The sequence below is a fragment of the Glycine max genome, chromosome 10 (genome assembly GCF_000004515.6).
Source record: "Glycine max cultivar Williams 82 chromosome 10, Glycine_max_v4.0, whole genome shotgun sequence".
Taxonomy (NCBI): Eukaryota; Viridiplantae; Streptophyta; class Magnoliopsida; order Fabales; family Fabaceae; genus Glycine; species Glycine max.
In genome coordinates, this window is record NC_038246.2 from 47,409,189 (window position 1) to 47,429,655 (window position 20,467).

At 30.8% G+C, this 20,467-nt stretch overlaps 2 protein-coding genes across 3 annotated transcripts; both read right to left on the bottom strand.

Annotated features, from left to right (window-relative positions):
* Nucleotides 1–11,582: 11,582 nt before the first annotated feature.
* Nucleotides 11,583–14,814, bottom strand: LOC100816071 (protein lin-12). Of its 2 annotated transcripts, XM_041005938.1 has the most exons (7): nt 14,307–14,814; nt 14,099–14,210; nt 13,723–13,878; nt 12,737–12,814; nt 12,510–12,635; nt 12,263–12,349; nt 11,583–11,928 (listed from the first exon to the last, which is right to left on the bottom strand). In XM_041005938.1, the coding sequence occupies exons 2-7, from the start codon at nt 14,199–14,201 to the stop codon at nt 11,852–11,854; spliced, it is 627 nt and encodes a 208-aa protein (XP_040861872.1). In that variant the 5' UTR covers nt 14,202–14,210; nt 14,307–14,814; the 3' UTR covers nt 11,583–11,851. The 2 variants fall into 2 exon arrangements, with proteins under 2 accessions (XP_040861872.1, XP_040861873.1); XM_041005939.1 differs by lacking the exon at nt 13,723–13,878.
* A 2,390-nt stretch (nt 14,815–17,204) lies between these two features.
* LOC100817134 (RING finger protein 44) lies at nt 17,205–18,928 on the bottom strand. Its single transcript, XM_003536471.5, has 2 exons — nt 18,481–18,928; nt 17,205–17,676 (listed from the first exon to the last, which is right to left on the bottom strand). The coding sequence occupies exons 1-2, from the start codon at nt 18,702–18,704 to the stop codon at nt 17,379–17,381; spliced, it is 522 nt and encodes a 173-aa protein (XP_003536519.1). The 5' UTR covers nt 18,705–18,928; the 3' UTR covers nt 17,205–17,378.
* Nucleotides 18,929–20,467: the final 1,539 nt, after the last annotated feature.

Genomic DNA, 20,467 nt, shown 5'->3' on the forward strand with positions numbered 1-20,467 from the left:
GACAATGCGTGCGGGACTTAATTTATTATAGATACTAAAGAAGGGGGTAATATTGGGGAAGATAAGTTTTAGCGGGAAGGGAATGGACAGGGAAATTTTTATCTTCATTTTTACATTTTAGTTTGAATATACGTGTTGATATTAATTAAGAAGCAATCCTTAGTACTTATTTTGGTAGAAGGTGCCGGGAAATGAAATAATGTGGTGGTGCAATTTCTAGAGCAGACGTGCAAAAGTTAGGAATGAATTTCCGCTAATATTGTCTTCGAATGAGTTGGTTATTTCATAATAAGTGAGAGAGGAATGTTATTCTACATCGTAAGACATATGTCCTTTTTCTAGTTTTTCTGTGTCTTAAATCCAACTTTTTGGATCTTGTCCCATAAGTGTTTCTTTAGTATAATGGTGTTTTTGGGTCTCCTTTTGTAATGGGTTGGCTCATAATGTAGGTGTTTATTATAATAATTTTAATTTTTTTTATTAGTATGTTATTAACACGGAATATTTGGGATTATGATAATTTATTTACGCATATACATTACAAGTTGAAACTTTCAAAATCAATTCCATCACACCAAATGATTAACATCACCCTAATTATCTAGGATACGTTACTGTGCAGTGGATAGATAGTTGATGACACCCTTGCACCCACGAGTGTAATCAATTGCTAACAAAAGATTCGATACAGGCAATAAAAAAAAAAGTCTTGATGCGAAGTGAGATATAATTATTGTGGCACATTCTAGGGTAACCTAGGATTAGTCTTCAACCAAATATATGCATAATATCACTATTTGATTTTGATCTATGATGCAGTGGGCCTATACCACCCGTGTATATATTTTCTTTCGGCTTGCTAAACCAAGAAGGCATAATCTTATTACCCGATTAGGATATCCTAGCGTATATCTAAATAGAAAACTTCAGAAAGAAACGTCAAACGGAAATAGGAGTGCTATCGGATCAAGAGAGGCCATTTTAAAAAATAATAATAATAATAAAAAGGGGTACAGATAACTCTAATAAGTAACTTTCCTATTCGAGCAAGAATATTTCTTGTAAAAAAATATTTGCAAGATTATATCTAAGAAAAAGTAGCTTTTGGACCGATCCACAAATTCTGATGATTAGACCAGACTTGCAAATTAAAAATTGCCTTGATTGAATTTTAAATATTTTAAACGGATTTGGAAAGTCTTGAATCAATGAATTCCATAGAGCCAATGCAGTTTTGGGCTTCAATAATTAAACTCAGTTAAAAAATTGATGGTTTATTTCATTAGGAGGTACTCATTCAAATAGGTTATTTCATTTTTTGTAAGATATCACGAGTGTATTTTAATCTTATTTGTTCATAGATTAATTTTAGTTATAGTATATGATTGTTGTTCATTTAAGAAATTTTTTACAAGATGAAAATCAAACAAATTGTTTTTTCAATAAATAAATTATTTTCACTACTACACCAATTTTTGAATTATAGATTATTTCATTTATTTTTAAAAACTACCTTACAATCACATTAATAATATGATAATAACATGCATGATGCATATATTATTTATAAAAAAATTATTACCTGTTATGATATTCTAACATTATCACACTCTTAATTACATGAACATATTATGTATTAATTAATATTTATTTATAATTTGATGGAGATCTTTATTAATAGTTATTATCTTTAAGCTTTTTTTAGCATATGAGTGTAACTTAATATAAAGATTATGGACTGTGGTTAATTTTTTAATTAGAATAACATGATAAACTACAACTGAATCAAGATTTTCAAATTAAAAATCAAGGTTGTTATTGTAATAGAGGGAAGTGTTTATCGCGAACAAGTTTCTTGTAGGTTGGAGGCAACTCATTTGGTTATCGCTTATTGGCATTAATTTCCTTCAGACTCACTATCGTTTCGGTCACTTTAAGATCTGGTAGACACTAGACATGTTTAATTTTTCAAAAAAATAATAATACATATACTGGTGATTAAAATTCGTTACTATTCGTACATGTCTTACCCGGATCACCACAGAATGACATAAAAAAATACAAAAAATGGAGTTATTATCAATATTTTATTTTGAGAAAAAACATTGAAAAATCTTTTTCAAAATGAAATTTGAAGTCAAAGAAAGATAAGTTTGAGAGTTGTATATATGGATAAAGTTAAAGAGAATTGTACCTTTAATTATCTGTGTAAAATTATGTAACTTTATAAATGTTTATTTTATCCCAAATTATATCTTTAGATTTTTATTATTTTTATAGAAGGAATACTTTTATTTATTTAAAGAAAATAATTTTATGCACAAAAACTTTAATTAACAAATGATTATTCTATGAATTTTCATGGTTTGTGTAACATAAAACTTAAAATTGCTACTCAGTTAATATCACAAATCAGTGTAGGAGTTATAATTATTTTTGTTTTATTTAAAAATGTCATAAAAATATTTTTTAAAAATATTATTAAAAGAAAATCTCTAACTTATTATTGTTAAAAGAAAAAAGAAGGAAAACATGTTCACCATCCCTGTTTAATCCAATACCACTCTTTCTATTATAAAATATAACTAAAACTAAATCTTATCATGTACATATTTTGCTTGCAAAAAAAACTTACATATATGAAAAAAATACAAAAAAGATAATTTTTAAATAATGATTGAAATATCAACCCAATTAATTTTTTTCCCTCTTTTCATTTTTTTCTCTCCTCTTTTTTCACGAGAATGCACTGCAGGTGGTTCCTTTTTACAGGCAAAACTGATTAGCTTCCTTGTAACAAACTTATTTCTACCATCCCACTATTTTCTCCACTTGGTGCCGTTAACAACTTAACTTCTCATTTATTTTGCTTTGGATTCTTTCAATATTCTTTTCTATATATTCTATTGCTAACACATGACTAAGTTTGGACTGATCAAGTTTTCTATATCTTATCCAGAAAATCAAATATTTTATTTTTGATAACCGTGCTACTTCATCTTTTATTTGACCTACATAATTTTTTTTTGGAAATTATAATCTTAAATTCCTAATGACGTTACTTTAACTAGACGAAAATAATCAGATTGATGTATTTTAAAACAAATTGAAGATCAACTGGATTCTTTAAAAAACTTTGAAATTAAATTAAAAATTTAAAGAATAAATTGAAAAATAAATCTAAAATCAAACACATTCTTCCACTTATAACACACTGGGCACTAATAATTATTGTTGTTATTAAGAGAAAGGCTGGGTGTGTGGAGAGGCAACAATAATTGAAGCAGGAAAGAGCAGAAAGTAGTCGGCACCACAAATTGTAATTCTGCTTACAAGGAAGCGCCGTACATTGGCTAGTGGCGGTGGAGGCTCTTCAGAGAAATTTTAATTTATATATTTATGAGATGGGACAGAAATAGCCCTGTTCTTTTAGCTTAGGTTAGCTTTAGTAGCTACCTGCTATTCAGATTTCAGGATTCTCTCTCAGAAAGTTCTCTACCAGCTTGCTGCTCGAATGTGTTCATGCAAAAGGACTCTGACTCAAATTTCACCTCTACAACTGCCTGTGCAATTATTATTCCTTGATTTTAAATATTTTTATTATAAATTTAAGTTAAAAATAAAATTTAATACAAAATTTTAGATTTAAGATAAAAAAATTATTTAAATTATGTGTGGATTACATGGAACTAGGCCAGGAAACTCACTGCACAAATAAAAGCTGAAAGGCCGAAATTATGCTTTTCAGGCATGCGTTAAAAAGTCTTTGAGAGCAAAATTTGAAAATACAATTTTAATACCTAGAATGCTTTAGAAATCCTACATTCAATAAACTAAAAGATATAATACACAAGTAATGAGATCCTTACAGAATTATATATATATATATATATATATATATTATAATTCTTCACAAGTCATTACAATAATTATATTTTCAGTTGAGTTGTAAAAAATCTAACTGAAATCATTTAAATTTAATTGATAGGAAATATAATATTTAAAAGATGAACTAAAGAAGAAATTATGAATATAAACTTTTTGATTAATAAGAAAATTAGATGTGATTGATACTGGTTATATAATAACAATATAGAATCTAATTATATAACATTACTGGAGACGTATTTATCCAAAAACAGAAAAGGAAGAAAAGACTGAAAGAAGGTGAGAATGATGGAGTGGTCTATTACTACATTAGAATTGAAGGGGGGCGGAGATGGGACAGGGACAGGCAAGATGGGTGTCTGTGATCTGAATTTCATCATCCAGATAGAGCCCACCAAACACATTAAATACCTCTAATAATAATTCCAAACCACCAGCCTGTGCCATCACCTATTTCAGTTCAATTCTAGATGGGACATTTTTTTTTTTTACTTCTTCCAAGAAAAAACCATATCTTCTACTCTATATATGGTCCAAGATTTTGTTATGGGCCCTTTCTCTGTACCTGTAGCCCGTAGGAGTTCATCAGCAGGTGTAGTTTCACATCTCGAAAATAAGAGATTTTTTTTTTCTACACCTAGCACCATTTCTTTTATACTCACCATACAGAGTGAAAAATCAATTTTATCTCTTATTCATTGAGGCTTAAAATGAGAAATACGGACTGAGAATCTATTCATCTGCACCATTCATTCACTCTTATTGGATTTCTCCTCTTAAATTCTCTCATTTTTTTCTTCAATTCATACTTGATCTTCATTAATCCGTGGTTCATCTTCATCCGTCTGTGTGTGCTCATCTTTGGTGTTTGTCATCGCCCCGCTACAGACGTCGTGAGTTCCATTGTCACCTTGTATGTTTTTTCTTTTGTGTATTGAACGTATACAGATTAGAAATTCCTATAATGCAGATTCTCAATCCATATTTTCTTTAAAATTTTATATATTTTTATATTTAATAACTAATTTATTTAATATTTTTTATTTAAAAATTAATGTTTAAATTTAGTTGTTATTTAATTATTTTATAAATGTTAATTTTATATAATTATTTTTGTTTATTTTAATTTAATAAATAAATAATTGATTTAATGAATTTGTTTATTTAAAAATCAATGTATAAGTTGTTTTTACTTAATTATTTTATAAATAAATATTTTATTACTTTTAAATATTTAAAATATTTAAATAACAAAAATTTCAAAATTTTTATAATGTATATATTTTAAAATTTAGTTAAACAAAAATAGGTAACATTGTATAAAAAATGTTTTTTTATTAATGTATTTGTATAAATAGTACATATTTAATAATATTAAATATTTATATAAATATTGTTTCAAAGTTAAAAAATATAAAAATTAATATCATCATTAATTTATAAATATTTAAACGTATTAAAATAGTTATTTATAAAATAATAAAGTAGTCATTTATTAGGGAAAAAAATTACTTTGATTTTCATCATATATTTTAGTTTGCTAGAATTAGTGATTTCAACTATAAAAATTTAAAAAATGAATTTCTACATTGATTTATGAATATATAAAGTATTAAAATAATTATTTATAAAATAATCAAATTGTAATTTATAAAATATTTAAAACGAAATGATAGTTTGATTTTGATGATCTATTTTAGTTTGCTAGATTAATCATTTAATGTTAATTTAATTTTTTATTACATTTGTAAAAGTATACTACATTTAATAATACAATAGGGTTTTAGAAGATTTTTTAGTTAATTTGTTAGTTAGTTTTTGAGTAATAGAATGGAAAAAAATTGTTTTGAAATATGAAAGTTAACTATTATTTGAATGATGATATTATTTTATATTAATGTGAAAATTTGTAGATTATGATTAGAATCGAAGCATTGCGTTGGGCCTTAGATAGAGTTTTAGGAAGAGTCTTAGGTGGACAAATTACTGATGATGAGAAAGAAGTCCCTCAGTGTCGAAGGCTAACAACATTTGCATGTAGACAACAGACAACTGTAGCTGTTGCTAAAAATGTTGACCATGTGGATCATGCAGCTGATGAGCTTCATGAGCAGCCTCGGGAGCTAGTTACAGATCATGTAGGTGCTCATTGAAAGGGTTTTTCAAGCAGACTCCATGATACATCAGTGTAGACGTCATATGCTGATCATCTGATAGCGAGAGTTTGGGCACGAGATATAGTTATTTATTTAATTATATCATATTTGAATAACTATTTGTCATTTTATTTGAACTAATTAATTTTAATTATTTGCAGGAACATACTGAGTTAAAGTTAACCTTTCATGGGAGGAAGGTAGGGAAATTTGGAAGGTCTGCACTTGAGATTGAAGGCATAGTGACAGCTACTGAATTAAGTTCTCTGATTATATGTTTGTTGGAGACAAGTGACAAGGAACTTTTGTCTGCTTTTATAGAGAGGTGACACAAGAAAACTAGTAGTTTCCATTTACCGATGAGAGAGTTGACTATAACTTTTGATGATGTGGCATCCTTATTACATTTGTCCATTACAGGTGCTTTCCATACCTTTGATGCTATTGATGTAGACAAAGTCGTGGATTTGTTAATTGAGTTGCTTGAAGCCAATACACAAGAAGCAAGAGATGAGATTGAGCAATGCAAATGGGCATATGTTTGCCTAGCCTCACTCAGAGACATTTATCGTAGCAAATATGACACAAGACAATGAACCCTAGCAGCTCGAGCATATTTATTACATCTAGTAGGTTGCACTCTCTTCGCTAACAAGAGTGCCACAAACATCAATGTTGTATTCTTGGACACATTTTGTGTCCTCAACCAATCTAGAGATTATTCATGGGAAGTGGTTGCACTGGTCCATATGTATGACAATTTAAATGTAGCGTCCAAGCATACAACAAAACATCTTGCAGGATATATCACTCTGTTACTGATAATTATAATTATTTTTACCTCCAGTTATTAATTTTATACTTTATATGTACTATTTATTAGAAATTTTATTTGTTTTTTTTAATATGTGCAATGTTGGATCTATGAGCATTTCCTTACAATTTCGTCCATTATCGTTAATGAGGATTACCATGAGTGAAAGTCTACGAAGACATTACCAGTGACGGCGTATCGTAAGCGTTGAATAGATTGAAGCCATATGCCATGTGTTGGATACCTTATGGTGACCATCATACATTCAGAGAATTTGAGTTCATTTCATTATTTTCTAGACATGTTAGATGGAGTTCATTTATTGTCAGATACCAACCAGAAAGGGTAATAGCATACACTTTGGCTAAACACTATCGAAGATTAGACGAGGGTGTCACTAAGCAACAAAATGTTTACGTGCAGTCCATACGAAGGAGGGATACACATGACAAATGAAGATATTTAGGATTGACCGAGTATTATATGATACTTGTATGCAATATGACTAAACATTATTTAATATTTTTATTGTTTGACTAATTATGTATATTATCACTATGGTTTTAATATATGTTTATGTAGTATTTCACTATTTTGTTCTTCGTCTAAATAGATTATGTTAAACCTTGAACCCTATACACTAAAATAAGTAAACCCTACACCTAAACTACCTAAGCCCTACACATTAAAAACTAAACTCTAAACCCTAAAATAAGTAAAACATAATACCATAAACCCTAAACACTAAAAAACTAAACCATAAACCCTAAAATAAATAATTACATATCTTGCATTGTATACTAGCTTAATTGTTGTACAACTATTAGCATTGTATTTCTTCAAAGTAAGAAGAATATTCTTTAGTTTTATCATTGACTTTGTCATATCACCAATAATAATCTTCTCATCCTTAGTTAGTTGACTAGTATATGGATGTTCAATGAATGACTTAACCAATGCATGATTATGACTACTACATATTAACTTCATCATCTAGTCTTTACCTCCCAACACTGGTTTCGCTCGTAACTTAAAGAGACACCTACATTTTCTACTGTCAATCATTGTTTGTACTAAATCTTTATTGTATATTCTATATTTTCCACTCTTCTCACAACCAATAAAAACATATGAGGTCATTCCTCACTTTCCAGTATCTGCGTATGACCTCATTATCACCTCCACGAAACCAATATCATACGCAACAAAACAAACCAAATGCAAAACGTCATCACGGGTGGAATATACCTACAAAAAGGATAATACATGTTTAGTCTTCAAAGGACATTCATTTACTTCCTTTAACAAAATACAAAATCATATCAATTCATGAGAAGTATTGAAGATATTAGAACAATTAATATTTTCAAACACACTCAATTCCTCTCCATTATCTTCATTCATATTAACTTCTTCAAACATTATATTTTTATATATCCACTGATCTTCGTCCATATTAACAAAATATTAAATAAATTCAATGATAAACTAACGACACCATACATAATTCTAATTATTTATAAATAAATCTATTTATTTTTAAAAACTTACATGTTAAAATTTATTTTAAAATCTTCTGCACTAGATAAGTATGTCGATATATCAATAAATATATTTTTTAACATATACTATCACATAATTTTTTTTACTACATATACTAATATATTATATTGAAATTGATAAGCATGTATACGAAAATTTATATCTAAATTTTCATATTTTTTACACTTGCATAAACTAGTTAATGTAATAATATTTACACAAATATTATAAAAAGTATAACTAAATTTATAAAAAAACATTAATTTTTTTTTTAATTTTTCAAAAAATATTTAGGTTATACGAATTGTTAATTTGTATGAAACTTACGGATTGTCAATCAGTATGTTTATTACAACACAAATCTAACTTGCAAATTAAAAAAACTTACCTCCTCAGCCGTTGCACTGCAACACCCACCACAACCACAATCACATACTGCGAATAACCACCTCTATAGTTCACCTTGACCCAACCAGTCACAAGACGAAAGGAGGAGCTCAGCTGAAAGGATACAAAAATGCCGTATGAAGGAAAAACCAACAAACATAGAAGGAGAAGTTAACAGGGTTAACTTTGAAATTTTAAAAAAATTGTTGTGTAGAAGAATTATTTATGATGTAGGAAGAAAATCCCCTAAAGTAATTACCGTTATTGTGGTAGATGATGGGCTGTGCTACAAATCATAAAATTACGAAGTAGTAGCCCATCTTATTCTATAGAATGAAATTGGTTAAACCAGCCAGAAGACGAAAGGAGAAACTCAGTCGAAAGGATACTAGAATAGTGTATGAAGGGAAAAAACCGAACAAACATAGAAGAAAAAGTTAATAGGAGTAACTTTAAAATTTTCAAAAAATTATTGTGTAAAAGAATTATATATGGTATAGGAAGAAAATCCCATAAAGTAATTACCGTTAGTATGGTAGATGATGGGTTGTACTATAAACCATAAAATTTTGAAGTGGTACCCCATCTTATTGTATAGAATGAAATTGGTTCTGGTTGGTACTAGTCTTGTTTCATGTGCAAGTCTAATTGAAAACAAGTACGAGGTTTTTAGTAGCTTCCACCTCATCATGATGAAGAAAATTTACGGTCTAAGGAAGAATCAAATTTAAAGGTAAAATTGCAAACTCATACTTATTATTTAAATGGTTTTGTACAAGTTTTTAAAACCTAAATAAAAAAATAAACAATATGCTAAGTTGAAGCATGAGGGTCTTAAATGCTCAAGTTATCAAGAAAAAATCAAACTACTAGATCTATCAAGAGCTTTGGTGAAAACTTCAGCAAATCAATTGTATGTGCAAACATGCATAGGAGCAACACTACCATCTTGTTTTTCATAAAAAACAAAGCGACAAATCTACCTCTATACTTTGCGCTATAACAAGCTGACAATCACAAAATACTCATAGGCTGAAGGTGCCACACTTTAACTCACATGTCATGGTATAGACAAAGATGGATACTTGGCCTCTTCAGACGAATGAGAAACAACAGCCTACTCTCTTTTTTTTTTTTTCTTCCAAGATTTAGGAGAATCCAATAATTCAAAATAGCCTATTAACGGACAATGTGTAAGAGGACAACTTGCTAAATCACAATCACAGTATATATATATATATAAGAAAGATTCCTTATCATGGATGCCGTTTTAAATAACTTTACACTCTCGATGCCAGATTCTATTGCTCTTAATCTTATCAAGAACAATGCATGAAGTGAGCAAAAACAGAACAAAGTAGCTAAATTCTAGCCAAGCAATGGTCAAATAGATCAATTCTCACATTCGACTCCAACCGCCTAAGCCAATCCGTGATTTTGCTCAAGAGCAAACCTTGCATGCTTTGCTTCCAACAAAATTATTTTTGAAATAATATCTAGAGCATACTTTCATTGGCATAAAAAGTATTCCCCCTAATGACCTCTTTTATTGTTTCATGCAATTATTAGATAATCAGCATACACAGCAACGCTCAAGAGCACACTGTTAGTCTGTTATTGTCATAAATAATGAGTAATGTATCACATATGATAAGCACCCCACACATCACAATGTATCAATCAAAAGGTTCAATAGTTTTATTATGATTGGCATTAAAAACATGTCTTGTATGCTTAGCTGTCGAACAGATATCACATACGTGTTCATGCTTATCATTCTCAACAGTATCATTTGTGTGTCGTCAGCATATAAGTGACTGCATAAATCTAGTAGACCTCATTCACCACTCACCCATGCCACTGTCCTCAAAATACAAACTTGTACCACACAAAATTTAATAGAAAATAGTGTATAATTTGAGTCATGTATTAGTCGAGACACATAAATCAGACTGCAAATTAGATTTGGCACATATAATGTGTTATTCAAAATTAATCCTTTGACAGTTTATTGTTCCTTCCGTTACTGCGATTGCATTTTTTCCATGGTGCAATCCAACAGGACAAGGTTCAACCTCATCAACGTCTGTTAGTAGGCTAAAATAACGTGTCATGTGATTTGAAGCTCCAGCCTCGAGATATATATATATATATATATACCCCGTAGGCTTTAACTATTCCCTTAAATACGTTGATCAAATTTAAGGTTTCACATCATACACAATCAAAATGCAAAATTGACGCCATCAAACTCATTGGTAGCTCTTATATTCAAACTTTCAAAGGGTTATCTTCCCCCAACTTGTGCAAGAAATTGCCCAAATTATAACGACCTTGTACTTGTTACATTTAAAACGCAGCAGCAGACCAAGAATCAATATTATGCTGAACAAATAGAAAGGTATAAAGTTTCAAGTTTTGTTGTAAATTGTAATTGTAATATCTACATACGGGTGTATCAGTTACATATACGTAAAACTTATGATGGACTTATTTAACAAACTACTAAAACTAGGTTGTTTTAGGAAATTGGGTCATGTGAGGCATACTGAACAATTCTACAGTAAGCACTCAGATCATGTAGCCATGACAACTAACTTTTGACCACATATTTTGATGTGGGATCAGCCAAACTTTTCCTGTAATGCTGCTTTGTTTTTTTTTTTTTTTGGTTCTCCATATGCATATACAGGGAACAACAAGTTTTTGTTTGACAAACTTTCTTTAAGAAGTACTAGTTACCAAAATAAAAAAATAAAATAAAAAGTAAGTATAAAATTAGTGGAGGAGGAAGATAAAGCCATCAATCATTACTTTATTCTGCTTCTGATCATAGAAAGAAACATAAGTATATTTTCTTCAATAATTTGTACAAAGACAATGAAATACCAATACAAAACGAGTTGCAGGTGTCAAAATTCATAGTCTCTCTTCTTCGCCATATAATGTTTGTGATGCCATTGTACTCTCTGCCGCTCTATTGTCTATAGATATGGCTAGGAAAATCCAGTTCTCACTTAAAATAGCACACAGTTCAGTATTGCAAAGTCATGTGCCAAATTTCCTACTGCAACTGCATATTAGCTATGAATATAATCAGCACGAGTAGCCACGGGGAGCTTCCTTTTAGAATCAAGCTAGCTGAGAATCCAAAAAAAGAAAAAAGGATTAAACGCATAGACAATGCACAAATAAATAGCTAATCATGTCTGCTTAGTGCTCTGAGTTAACTTGGAAATAATATGTATTGAGACATAATGAGCCGTTTGATATTCACCAAAAAAATATAATGAGCCGTTTGATTCTATAATAACCATTGGAAATAAAATTTAGAAACAAAACTATATATGCAAGGTACAAATAAAGGCCAAAACATGCAACTTCCATTGTGTTCATCCTTTGGAAGAGGAAAGAAAAATAGCAAAACCCAAATGCAGATCTAATCATATAGTTATGACTTCACACTTATTCTTACCATTCTCATTTAATGGTGGTGGTGGTGAAGCGGTGGATGAGTTTGTCATTGATATTCCAAGGTTAGAGCAACCAAAACCAATAGCACCTTGAAGAAACATTTAAAATCTCAAGTTATTTTGGATTAATTTGGGAACAACGAAATTACAGTAAATAATTTTTCCCCCTTCCAAACCAATGATTAAAGTCAACGTATGATTCCCCCCAAACAAATGGATTTAACTATATCTGAAGTTTTATGTTCTTACATTCTCTGAAGCAAGGTAAGGCAGTTGCATTGAGAAGATTGTAATAGCCAGCATCACAGTTGCAACTATAAGAGAATAAGGATGTCTTGTTGCACGAGCCACCTCCGCAATCAACCCAGTGGCAAGCTACATAAACATATGACCAAAATGTTACATGTTCCAACCTATCAGGAAAAAAGAAACAGAAGTTGAAGCATGAGCTGCCAATGATTACATCTGTCAATTACCATCAAATATTGATTCATTTGCTTTTCTTTCTTGTTGAGCTGGAGCAGGAGCATTGGAGCAAGAGCTGTCCATAGTACCTACATTAGGGATTATGCAAATCGTTTAGCATCTGTTAAAATAAAAATATTTTCAATAGTCATCAAGAAGACTTGAGAACTGTTCTAAACAATCACAATTCAAATCTTAATCCGTGTGGAAGTTTTTATCAACAAATTTGATAAAGTTGCACTATCAACAATGTGCTTTTCATTTATTGGTAAGTCAAAATTGCTTCATTTGACCCTTGCTAAAGGTTTAGAAGACTACACTTCAAAACAATCTGCCACAAGCATCACATTGCAGGTTTGAGTAATTTATACTGATCACAAAGTTGCTATCATTATTCAATTTCTTAGTTTCTATTAAACAGATTAAGTAGTGTGCGGCTATTCTGCATTTTGACTTAATGGTCTCCGTTGATTCCCTTTTAATGCAAATTATAATTAAAATATTGAACATATCATCACCTAATAGTAGTAGCACTCCAGTTTACAACTTTATAATGGAACTACACTGTGTTACTAACTTCAGATTTATTAACTTTAACTTTTTGTAAGCAATGCTTGACTGTCATACCATGACTTAATTCTTTGCTTTCATATTACTTTAACATCTTAAATCCAAGGAACAAACTCTGTCAGGATCCATGCATGCGAAGAAAATCTACACCCTTTAAGAGAAATGCATTTTATAAGTTTGTACCAAGCTATCTTGCCATCTTCCTTTATTGCAAGCCAATTGCTTCAAAACTGTGTGATTTAGACACTTCCAGATAGTAACGTAGCAAATAATTTCACCAAATACCATACTTTTTCAACCACATGCAACCAAAAACAGTCACCAAAGCAAACGTAGTACATAACAATTCAGGCTTCCTAAAAACTGCAGTTTTTAGATTAAATGAAGCTGAGAACAACAACCCATAAGAAAATAATAGAGTTCTTACAATTAGGAACTATGCAAGGAAGAAACTTGAAGCCCTCATCATGAGCAGAAAGAGTTTGCCTCCAACCTGGATGACAATGGCATTCAAACAAGAGAGTACTATTCTGAGAAGGCTTGCAAGTTCCCTTTCCACATTCCACTTTTTTGCACACATCCTCTGAACACAACTCACAATGCAAACAGAACAGGAAGTCAAAACCAATTTGAGAAGTCTAAGCTACAAATCAATTTTAAAAAAAGAACTTGAGAAGATCCATAAGAAGAAAAGTCATGGAATCTCAAGCCCGTGAATCAAAAGCGACAAACACAGAATCCCAATAAAGAAATCCAATCCAATAAAATAAGTAGCAAAAAGAAAAAGGGACACTTGCACAAACCATATAATGGAGCGACCAGAGGACTTAGAGGAGATAGGAAATCACTTCTAACTGATGAAAGAGTGTGCAGAAGAAGAAAAGCAATGGCACTTGCGAAGGCCATGCTTTAACGCTGAAGATGAGAGAGAGAGAGAGTTAGGATTCAATTATATAATTAAATAAGTATATAATTATAAGGCGTTAGTGCTCTCCAACTACAATAGCTAACTTTTGTAACGCGGTTTTCTCAAGATTCTTTGGTATGAGAGCCTTTCACTGGAAACAAATGATGCGGGTGGTGATACCGACATTAGAGTGTTCCTAATCAAAGGGCCATCGCTTGGTCACCGAGAACTGCAGATAGCGTTTGTAGTGCACTTTTCCCAAAATTCTTATCACAGAGAGAGAGAGGATCAAAATAGCATGAAGATCGTGGCTATCTAACAGTTAGATACGTGCATCAAACAGTTAACTGTTTGAACCTACGAATGGTGGAAGTCAATAGTCGTTGAGGGTATTTTTCGCACAAAATTCTCCTTGTTTATATTTGAGTAATCCTACCAATTATACTGCTCCACGCAATCACATGACCAATTTGATTATTTAAGATGTCATGTTTATTGCTGTTTCAGCCTAGAACTAGAATGGATAACAAACGTTGATTGCGCTCCAATCTAAGAAAACAAGTACATCTCCCATCAATATTGGGTTTTAAATTTGTTCAAAGTGCATCTCAGATTTGAATTGGATGAGTGTTGCAGTCATAATTATATGCATATAATGATCTGTTAGTATATATGATTAGATGATAATGCATACAAAATACTACTATTATCAAAAGTCTCTCTGTTTTTCTTTTTTTAAAAATAATTGGAATTTATATTATTGTTTAACTAAGACTTATCGTATTCATAAAATAATTTAAAGATAATAAAAAGTAGCGCCAAAAAATTAATATTTAAAATAATTGAAGAGCGCGTTACAAAGTGATTAGTTTTAGTAGTTAAATTAATATTCAAAATCACTTATAAAAAAAATCAAAATCAAATCATTATATTTATGTAGAACCGTAGACCTAGAAATAGAATTTTGTGGAGGTGTACTGTTCTTGTTGACATGTCGTGTTGGTATCTACTTTCTAGTTTGTTTTTAGAGTCCCCTTTTGCCGTTGATCAAGTAGTCTACCAACAGCAACACGGCAAATATTTTCTCGGGTATTTTGGCTCCTTTCTCTTTCAATAATTAACTTTTGTTCAAAATAAATTAATACAAATTTGTAAACTCTTGAGAGTTTTAAGGATAGGCTACTAATTAAAGAACAAACGTCTGCATTGTATACCCAATCTTCCGAAGAAATAAAAAATTATTTACGTTGTCTAATAAGGTTATTGTGGATGCACCAAAATGACTTAACAAGACGTTTACGCAATTCATAATAATTAGTGTTTGGATTAGAGCTGCCAAACCATAATTTCAATCAATGGAGGGGAAAAGATTCTTTTACTTCAATTTTAAACTATTATTTGAGCGTCAAAATTGTGTTAAACAATAGTTTAATTATTTATGACTAAATTAGATCTGGGTGTCTTCGATAATAAAATTTGTAGATAATTTTATCCTTGCACCAATTCTATGTAAATCCAACTTCTACAGCTCAAGACATTCTTTAAACATTGTACCTATATCAAATCCCCAGTGGGAATAACGGCTCCAACTTCTTGATTCTTTTTCTCCTTTTTTTTTTTGGGAAAAATGTAAATTATATTAAACCTAAAATGATACAATAATAAACGAGACATACCTCACAGCTAGAGAAAATAAAAAATCTCTCTAATACAAGAAGACCTATACCAAGATGTTAAAACAAATGCAACAGGTGCGTTTGTCTATACATAAGAAACTTAATCTTGCTAATAACCTCTATTACATAAAATTGATAATCTTCAAAAATCAGTTTGTTCCTAGACAGTCAGATGCAGTAGAGTGTAATTGTTATAGCCAGACAACGTAATTTTTCTTGAACACCTGATGTGGATCTGCCCCTAATTAAAGAGTAAGTAATGCGCTGTAAAGAAGTGAAACGCCTGCGGAAAGGAGTCAAATCACGAATGTGAGCCCAAACTTGGAGAGATTTCCTGCAAGAAAAGAACAAATGATCATTTGACTCAGCCTCATTTGAACATAAAGGACAGAGGGAACCCTTGTGCAAAAAAACAACTTTGTCAAGAGTAAGCAGCTGGTTCCTTTTAACAAGCCACATAATGAAAGACATCTTAGGGGGATTGCTGGGTTCCATATAACAAAACACCAACTAACAGTAGGCTTGACACCTCTAATGTAACTTTGCCAACAAGCAATTGTTTATTGGTGCTCCAAGATTGAATCCTCTTTTTGGCCTCTTCTGTACTTAGCTCTTTGGAGATAATAAAGTTCCTTGTTTGAATGATTTTTTTTTATCAAAACTAAATCTGATGAAGAAGTATTGTAATTTCACACATCGCTCCCTCTGAATAATAATGGTAAACCCACCGAACACATAGAGAATCTTTCTTACAATGAAAGTTCCACATAATATGGGAAAGAAGCGCAAGGTTCCAGTCCTTGATTTGAATCTATTAGAATTAGCAAAGAGGACCACCATTTCAGGACAAAATTAATAAAATCTTACATTTTTTTTTACAAGAATACAAAATGTTACTTAAAACCAATAAATATTTTAAGAAAATTAAATAAATGAACCTTATTATTGATTGGAAAAGAGATATTATTATACACTAAAATGTTAAAAAAATAAAATACAGCACTTTTTTATAAATTACTTTTGCATAAGACCTATTTTAAAATTTGATTTAGGCCTAGAATTTAAAATTTGATTTAGCCCTATATAAATGATCAATTGCTTTTTTAAAAACTTATTATAGTTTTTTTGGGAACCTTGGACTCAAAGGAAATGTTTAACCTGGTGTAGGATAGGTTTGCCCTTGCCCGATAAGTATATTGCTTGCGAAGAGAAAATAGCTCAACAAACGTGGCCTTTTAAAAGTTCATCAGCATTGATGACGTTAGAAAAGATAATCGTTTTTTTCTTAAAGCAAGAAAAAGTAGTTATTGCCTTCTTGGGGGCTAGTGGGATAATCTCAATCTTTTCACGAGCATATATTACAATAGGGGAAATCCACCAATAGCTGAAAAGAGCAATCAATAATAAGAAAAATATGCGGCAAATTGCAATACTAGGTAGCCAGATACTTTGATATTTTTGTCCTTTGTACAAGACACGATATGCTGAAGCCAAATGAAATTAAGTCTTGATATGAGGTGAGGGCTGAACAGGGGTTCGACAATAAGGGCAATGGGGATGGGATGCAAGCCAGCGAAGAAGGCATGCTGAATGGTACTTATGGGAGCATGAAAGGTTCATAACCTGTTGCTCTAGCCCCAAATCTTCTAGGCACACGGCACACACTTTTCTATCTTTCTTCAACTTGTTCCCACGCAATAACCATGAACACTCTAATAACTTCCTACCTATTCCTCCATCCTTCTTCTCGTACCTGTTTTGGCTCACTTTTCCTTCTTTTCTTGGATTCTCACTTGACCTGTAATGTATTTATGTATTAAGCAACTCGGATAATTAATTAATATTCATTAGTATACACTCAAATAAGCCGAGCAATGGCCTTGCCATAAATTTAAATTCTTAGCTGTTAGGTTCACAAATCCTATCTCAATAACCACACATGATAAATTGTATTTGCATATAAAAAGTGTTTTTTATTCATTTATAATTAATTTGATAGTAAATTTGTCTCAATAAATGTAAATTAATTGACAATATATGTTAAACTCGTGGAAAGAAATTAGATTCGAATTCAATTTTTATATAATACATACATAGATAGATAGTAATAAAAAGTTTTAAGTGTAACCCTAAATTAACCTTTTAAGTATCCAAAGAATCAAATCTCAAAATATTTTGAAATTCCACCTAAAAGCCAAAAGTCATACTTATATATTTACCAAATATAGAAAGCAAAATTGATAAGGTTTAATTTTTTTTTATTTTTTATTTTACAATTTTGTAAAATTGATCAAACTTTTCATGTTCATGTATTTAAGATTCTCCCGAGTTTCAAAAGGACAGACATCACGTGGTGGGTGTATCTAAACAATAGTGTGCACATTGAAATATGCCTATTATGATATCGTATCTGCAGACCACAAGGAATCGTTATAGCTAGCTAGATAGAGTTTGATTGCCAAGAACCATGTCGAATCTAAAAAATAAAATCATGTGTGTGCACACAAGTAACTGGTGGAAAATGAAACCAAGTCTTAACAAATTAATACAGAAACTCAAGCTAATAGGAACAAAAGTTAACTAATTCACAAAATATATATACCTGTATGAGGAAAAGAAGTGTTCAAGCTTCTTGTGAAGCCTTTGTCTGGCCTTGAGAGCAGTTTCATCTAAGACTGTGAGTGGAATCCATGGTGGGTCGAATGATGACGATTCTCTTGGGTAATAGGAGTGTCGACATGTGGGAAGGTATTGGTGTTCATATCTATAGTTCTTCTCTGTTCTCTTCCTTGCAAGCAACCCAACACCAGGCAACCTACCAGCCATTAAATTCCTTTAGCTGCTTATTCTTATCTCAATTTTATGGCACCCCAAATAATGCATCCAAGTAGTATTAGATAGATGGTTACTTTGTGTTGTTGTGTCTGATGGATGATGATGGGTCAGTGGGAGTTTGTTTTGTCACCTCTTCCTAAATATCAAAAGTTAGAGGGCCCATTCAATTCTCATGAATCTAGCCGTTTCTAATGATTTCAATTATGTGCCATACATGTGCATTTTGTGACAGCTATGGCTGCCTTTTGGAGACCATGGAATGGAATGCAAGTGTCTTGTGTTGCGCCAATTTGGTAAATACTCTGCGAAGAAATTTTACTGGTTTAATCGGGAGAAGGATTTTTAGTGTCCACAAATGAAACACGAGATTCCTCAACTAGGCATGCGGGGTGTTCCAATGCAAATTCAAGGCAAAATGAACCTAAAAGCAAATGTTCTGAATCATTGGTAAAAATATTTTTGGCTCGAACGTAATTTTGTAATGGATTTTTAAACATACTCTTAATTGTTATTTGTTATGAAACTCGAGTTGCATCTTACTAACTTGATTGGGGAAAGTGAGAATAAAACATGTCTTTTTTTTTTTTTTTACTTGATTTCTTAGTGAGACTCATATCATGTAGGGAACTCAAAAATTACAACTTATAACACAGAAAAAAGTTGTAATCTCTTAACTATTATTTATATATTTATAAAAATTGTCTACTTTATTGTCACGTGGATGCTGGACAGTACGAAATTGTTTTTTTTTTTTTACTTCTTTCTTTTATTTTGTTTTGTTCAATTTGATTTTTTTTTTTTAAATCGTGCACGGCACTGGTGCACACCTAGTTTACTTCTTTCTTGATTTTTTTAGTGAGACCTGTGCCATGTAGGGAACTCAAAAATTACAACTTGTAACGCAGAGAAAAAAAGTTTTAATCTCTTAGCTGTTATTTTATATATTTATAAAAACTGTTCACCAACTTATTGATTGTCTCGTGTATGTTGGACAGTGCGAAATTGATGTTTTATTTTTTACTTCTCTTCTTTTCTTTTATTTTTTTAAAAATCATGCAAGACACAAGTTCACACCTAGTTATAGGCTTGTTTAGTTTTAAATCTAAACAGTTATATCAAATTTAAATTTAGCATAAAATTGGAAGATTTGTTTAAGTTATGCTGTCCCATTTAACCTATAATAATATTTTCACCATAACCTTCGAATAATTTCGAATTTTCTTTTGACACAAGAAAATTTACAACATTATATATTTCATATGAAATTGGTTTTATTTAATTTTATTTAGAAATAATCAAGCGGATTTTTGAATCACTGCCTAATTAAATTTGAGTTCAGACGAATTAAATAAAGGACTAGCGGTCCCAAGTTAAGCGCCTCTGCTTCTAAATCTTGGTTTTGGGGTCCGATGTTCATCTGAGTCCTACCTACTAACTACTAAGTTCCTGTTTAACGTGAAATAGTGTTTTGTTAAAGAGAAAAAAGGGTATGTAATAACAGTGTAAGTCATTCAATCGGATCACAAATTATCAGGTAAAATAAGTTTGTTGATAGGTGATTTTTAAAATAATTCAAACGATAAATTGATTATATAATATTTTATATCGTCAATATATAACTATGAAATTTTTTATTGTACATAAAATTATTTTTTTGTTTTTATTATTTCTGTCAACGTAATTATATATAAAATTTTCGTGTACAAATTTATTTTTTCTAAAACCTCAAATTTCTTCCTCTAGGTGTAAAATAA

Bases quoted from the DNA above. Each gene is read 5' to 3' on its own strand.
- LOC100816071 (XM_041005938.1), bottom strand. From the start codon at position 14,201: ATGGCCTTCGCAAGTGCCATTGCTTTTCTTCTTCTGCACACTCTTTCA. The intron at 12,636-12,736 runs GTAATTGACAGA...ATGTTTATGTAG, and splicing joins AAATGAATCAATATTTGATG to CTTGCCACTGGGTTGATTGC. The intron at 11,929-12,262 runs GTAAGAATAAGT...TTGGATTCTCAG, and splicing joins ACCACCATTAAATGAGAATG to CTAGCTTGATTCTAAAAGGA.
- LOC100817134 (XM_003536471.5), bottom strand. From the start codon at position 18,704: ATGGCTGGTAGGTTGCCTGGTGTTGGGTTGCTTGCAAGGAAGAGAACA. The intron at 17,677-18,480 runs GTATATATATTT...AATACATTACAG, and splicing joins CACTTCTTTTCCTCATACAG to GTCAAGTGAGAATCCAAGAA.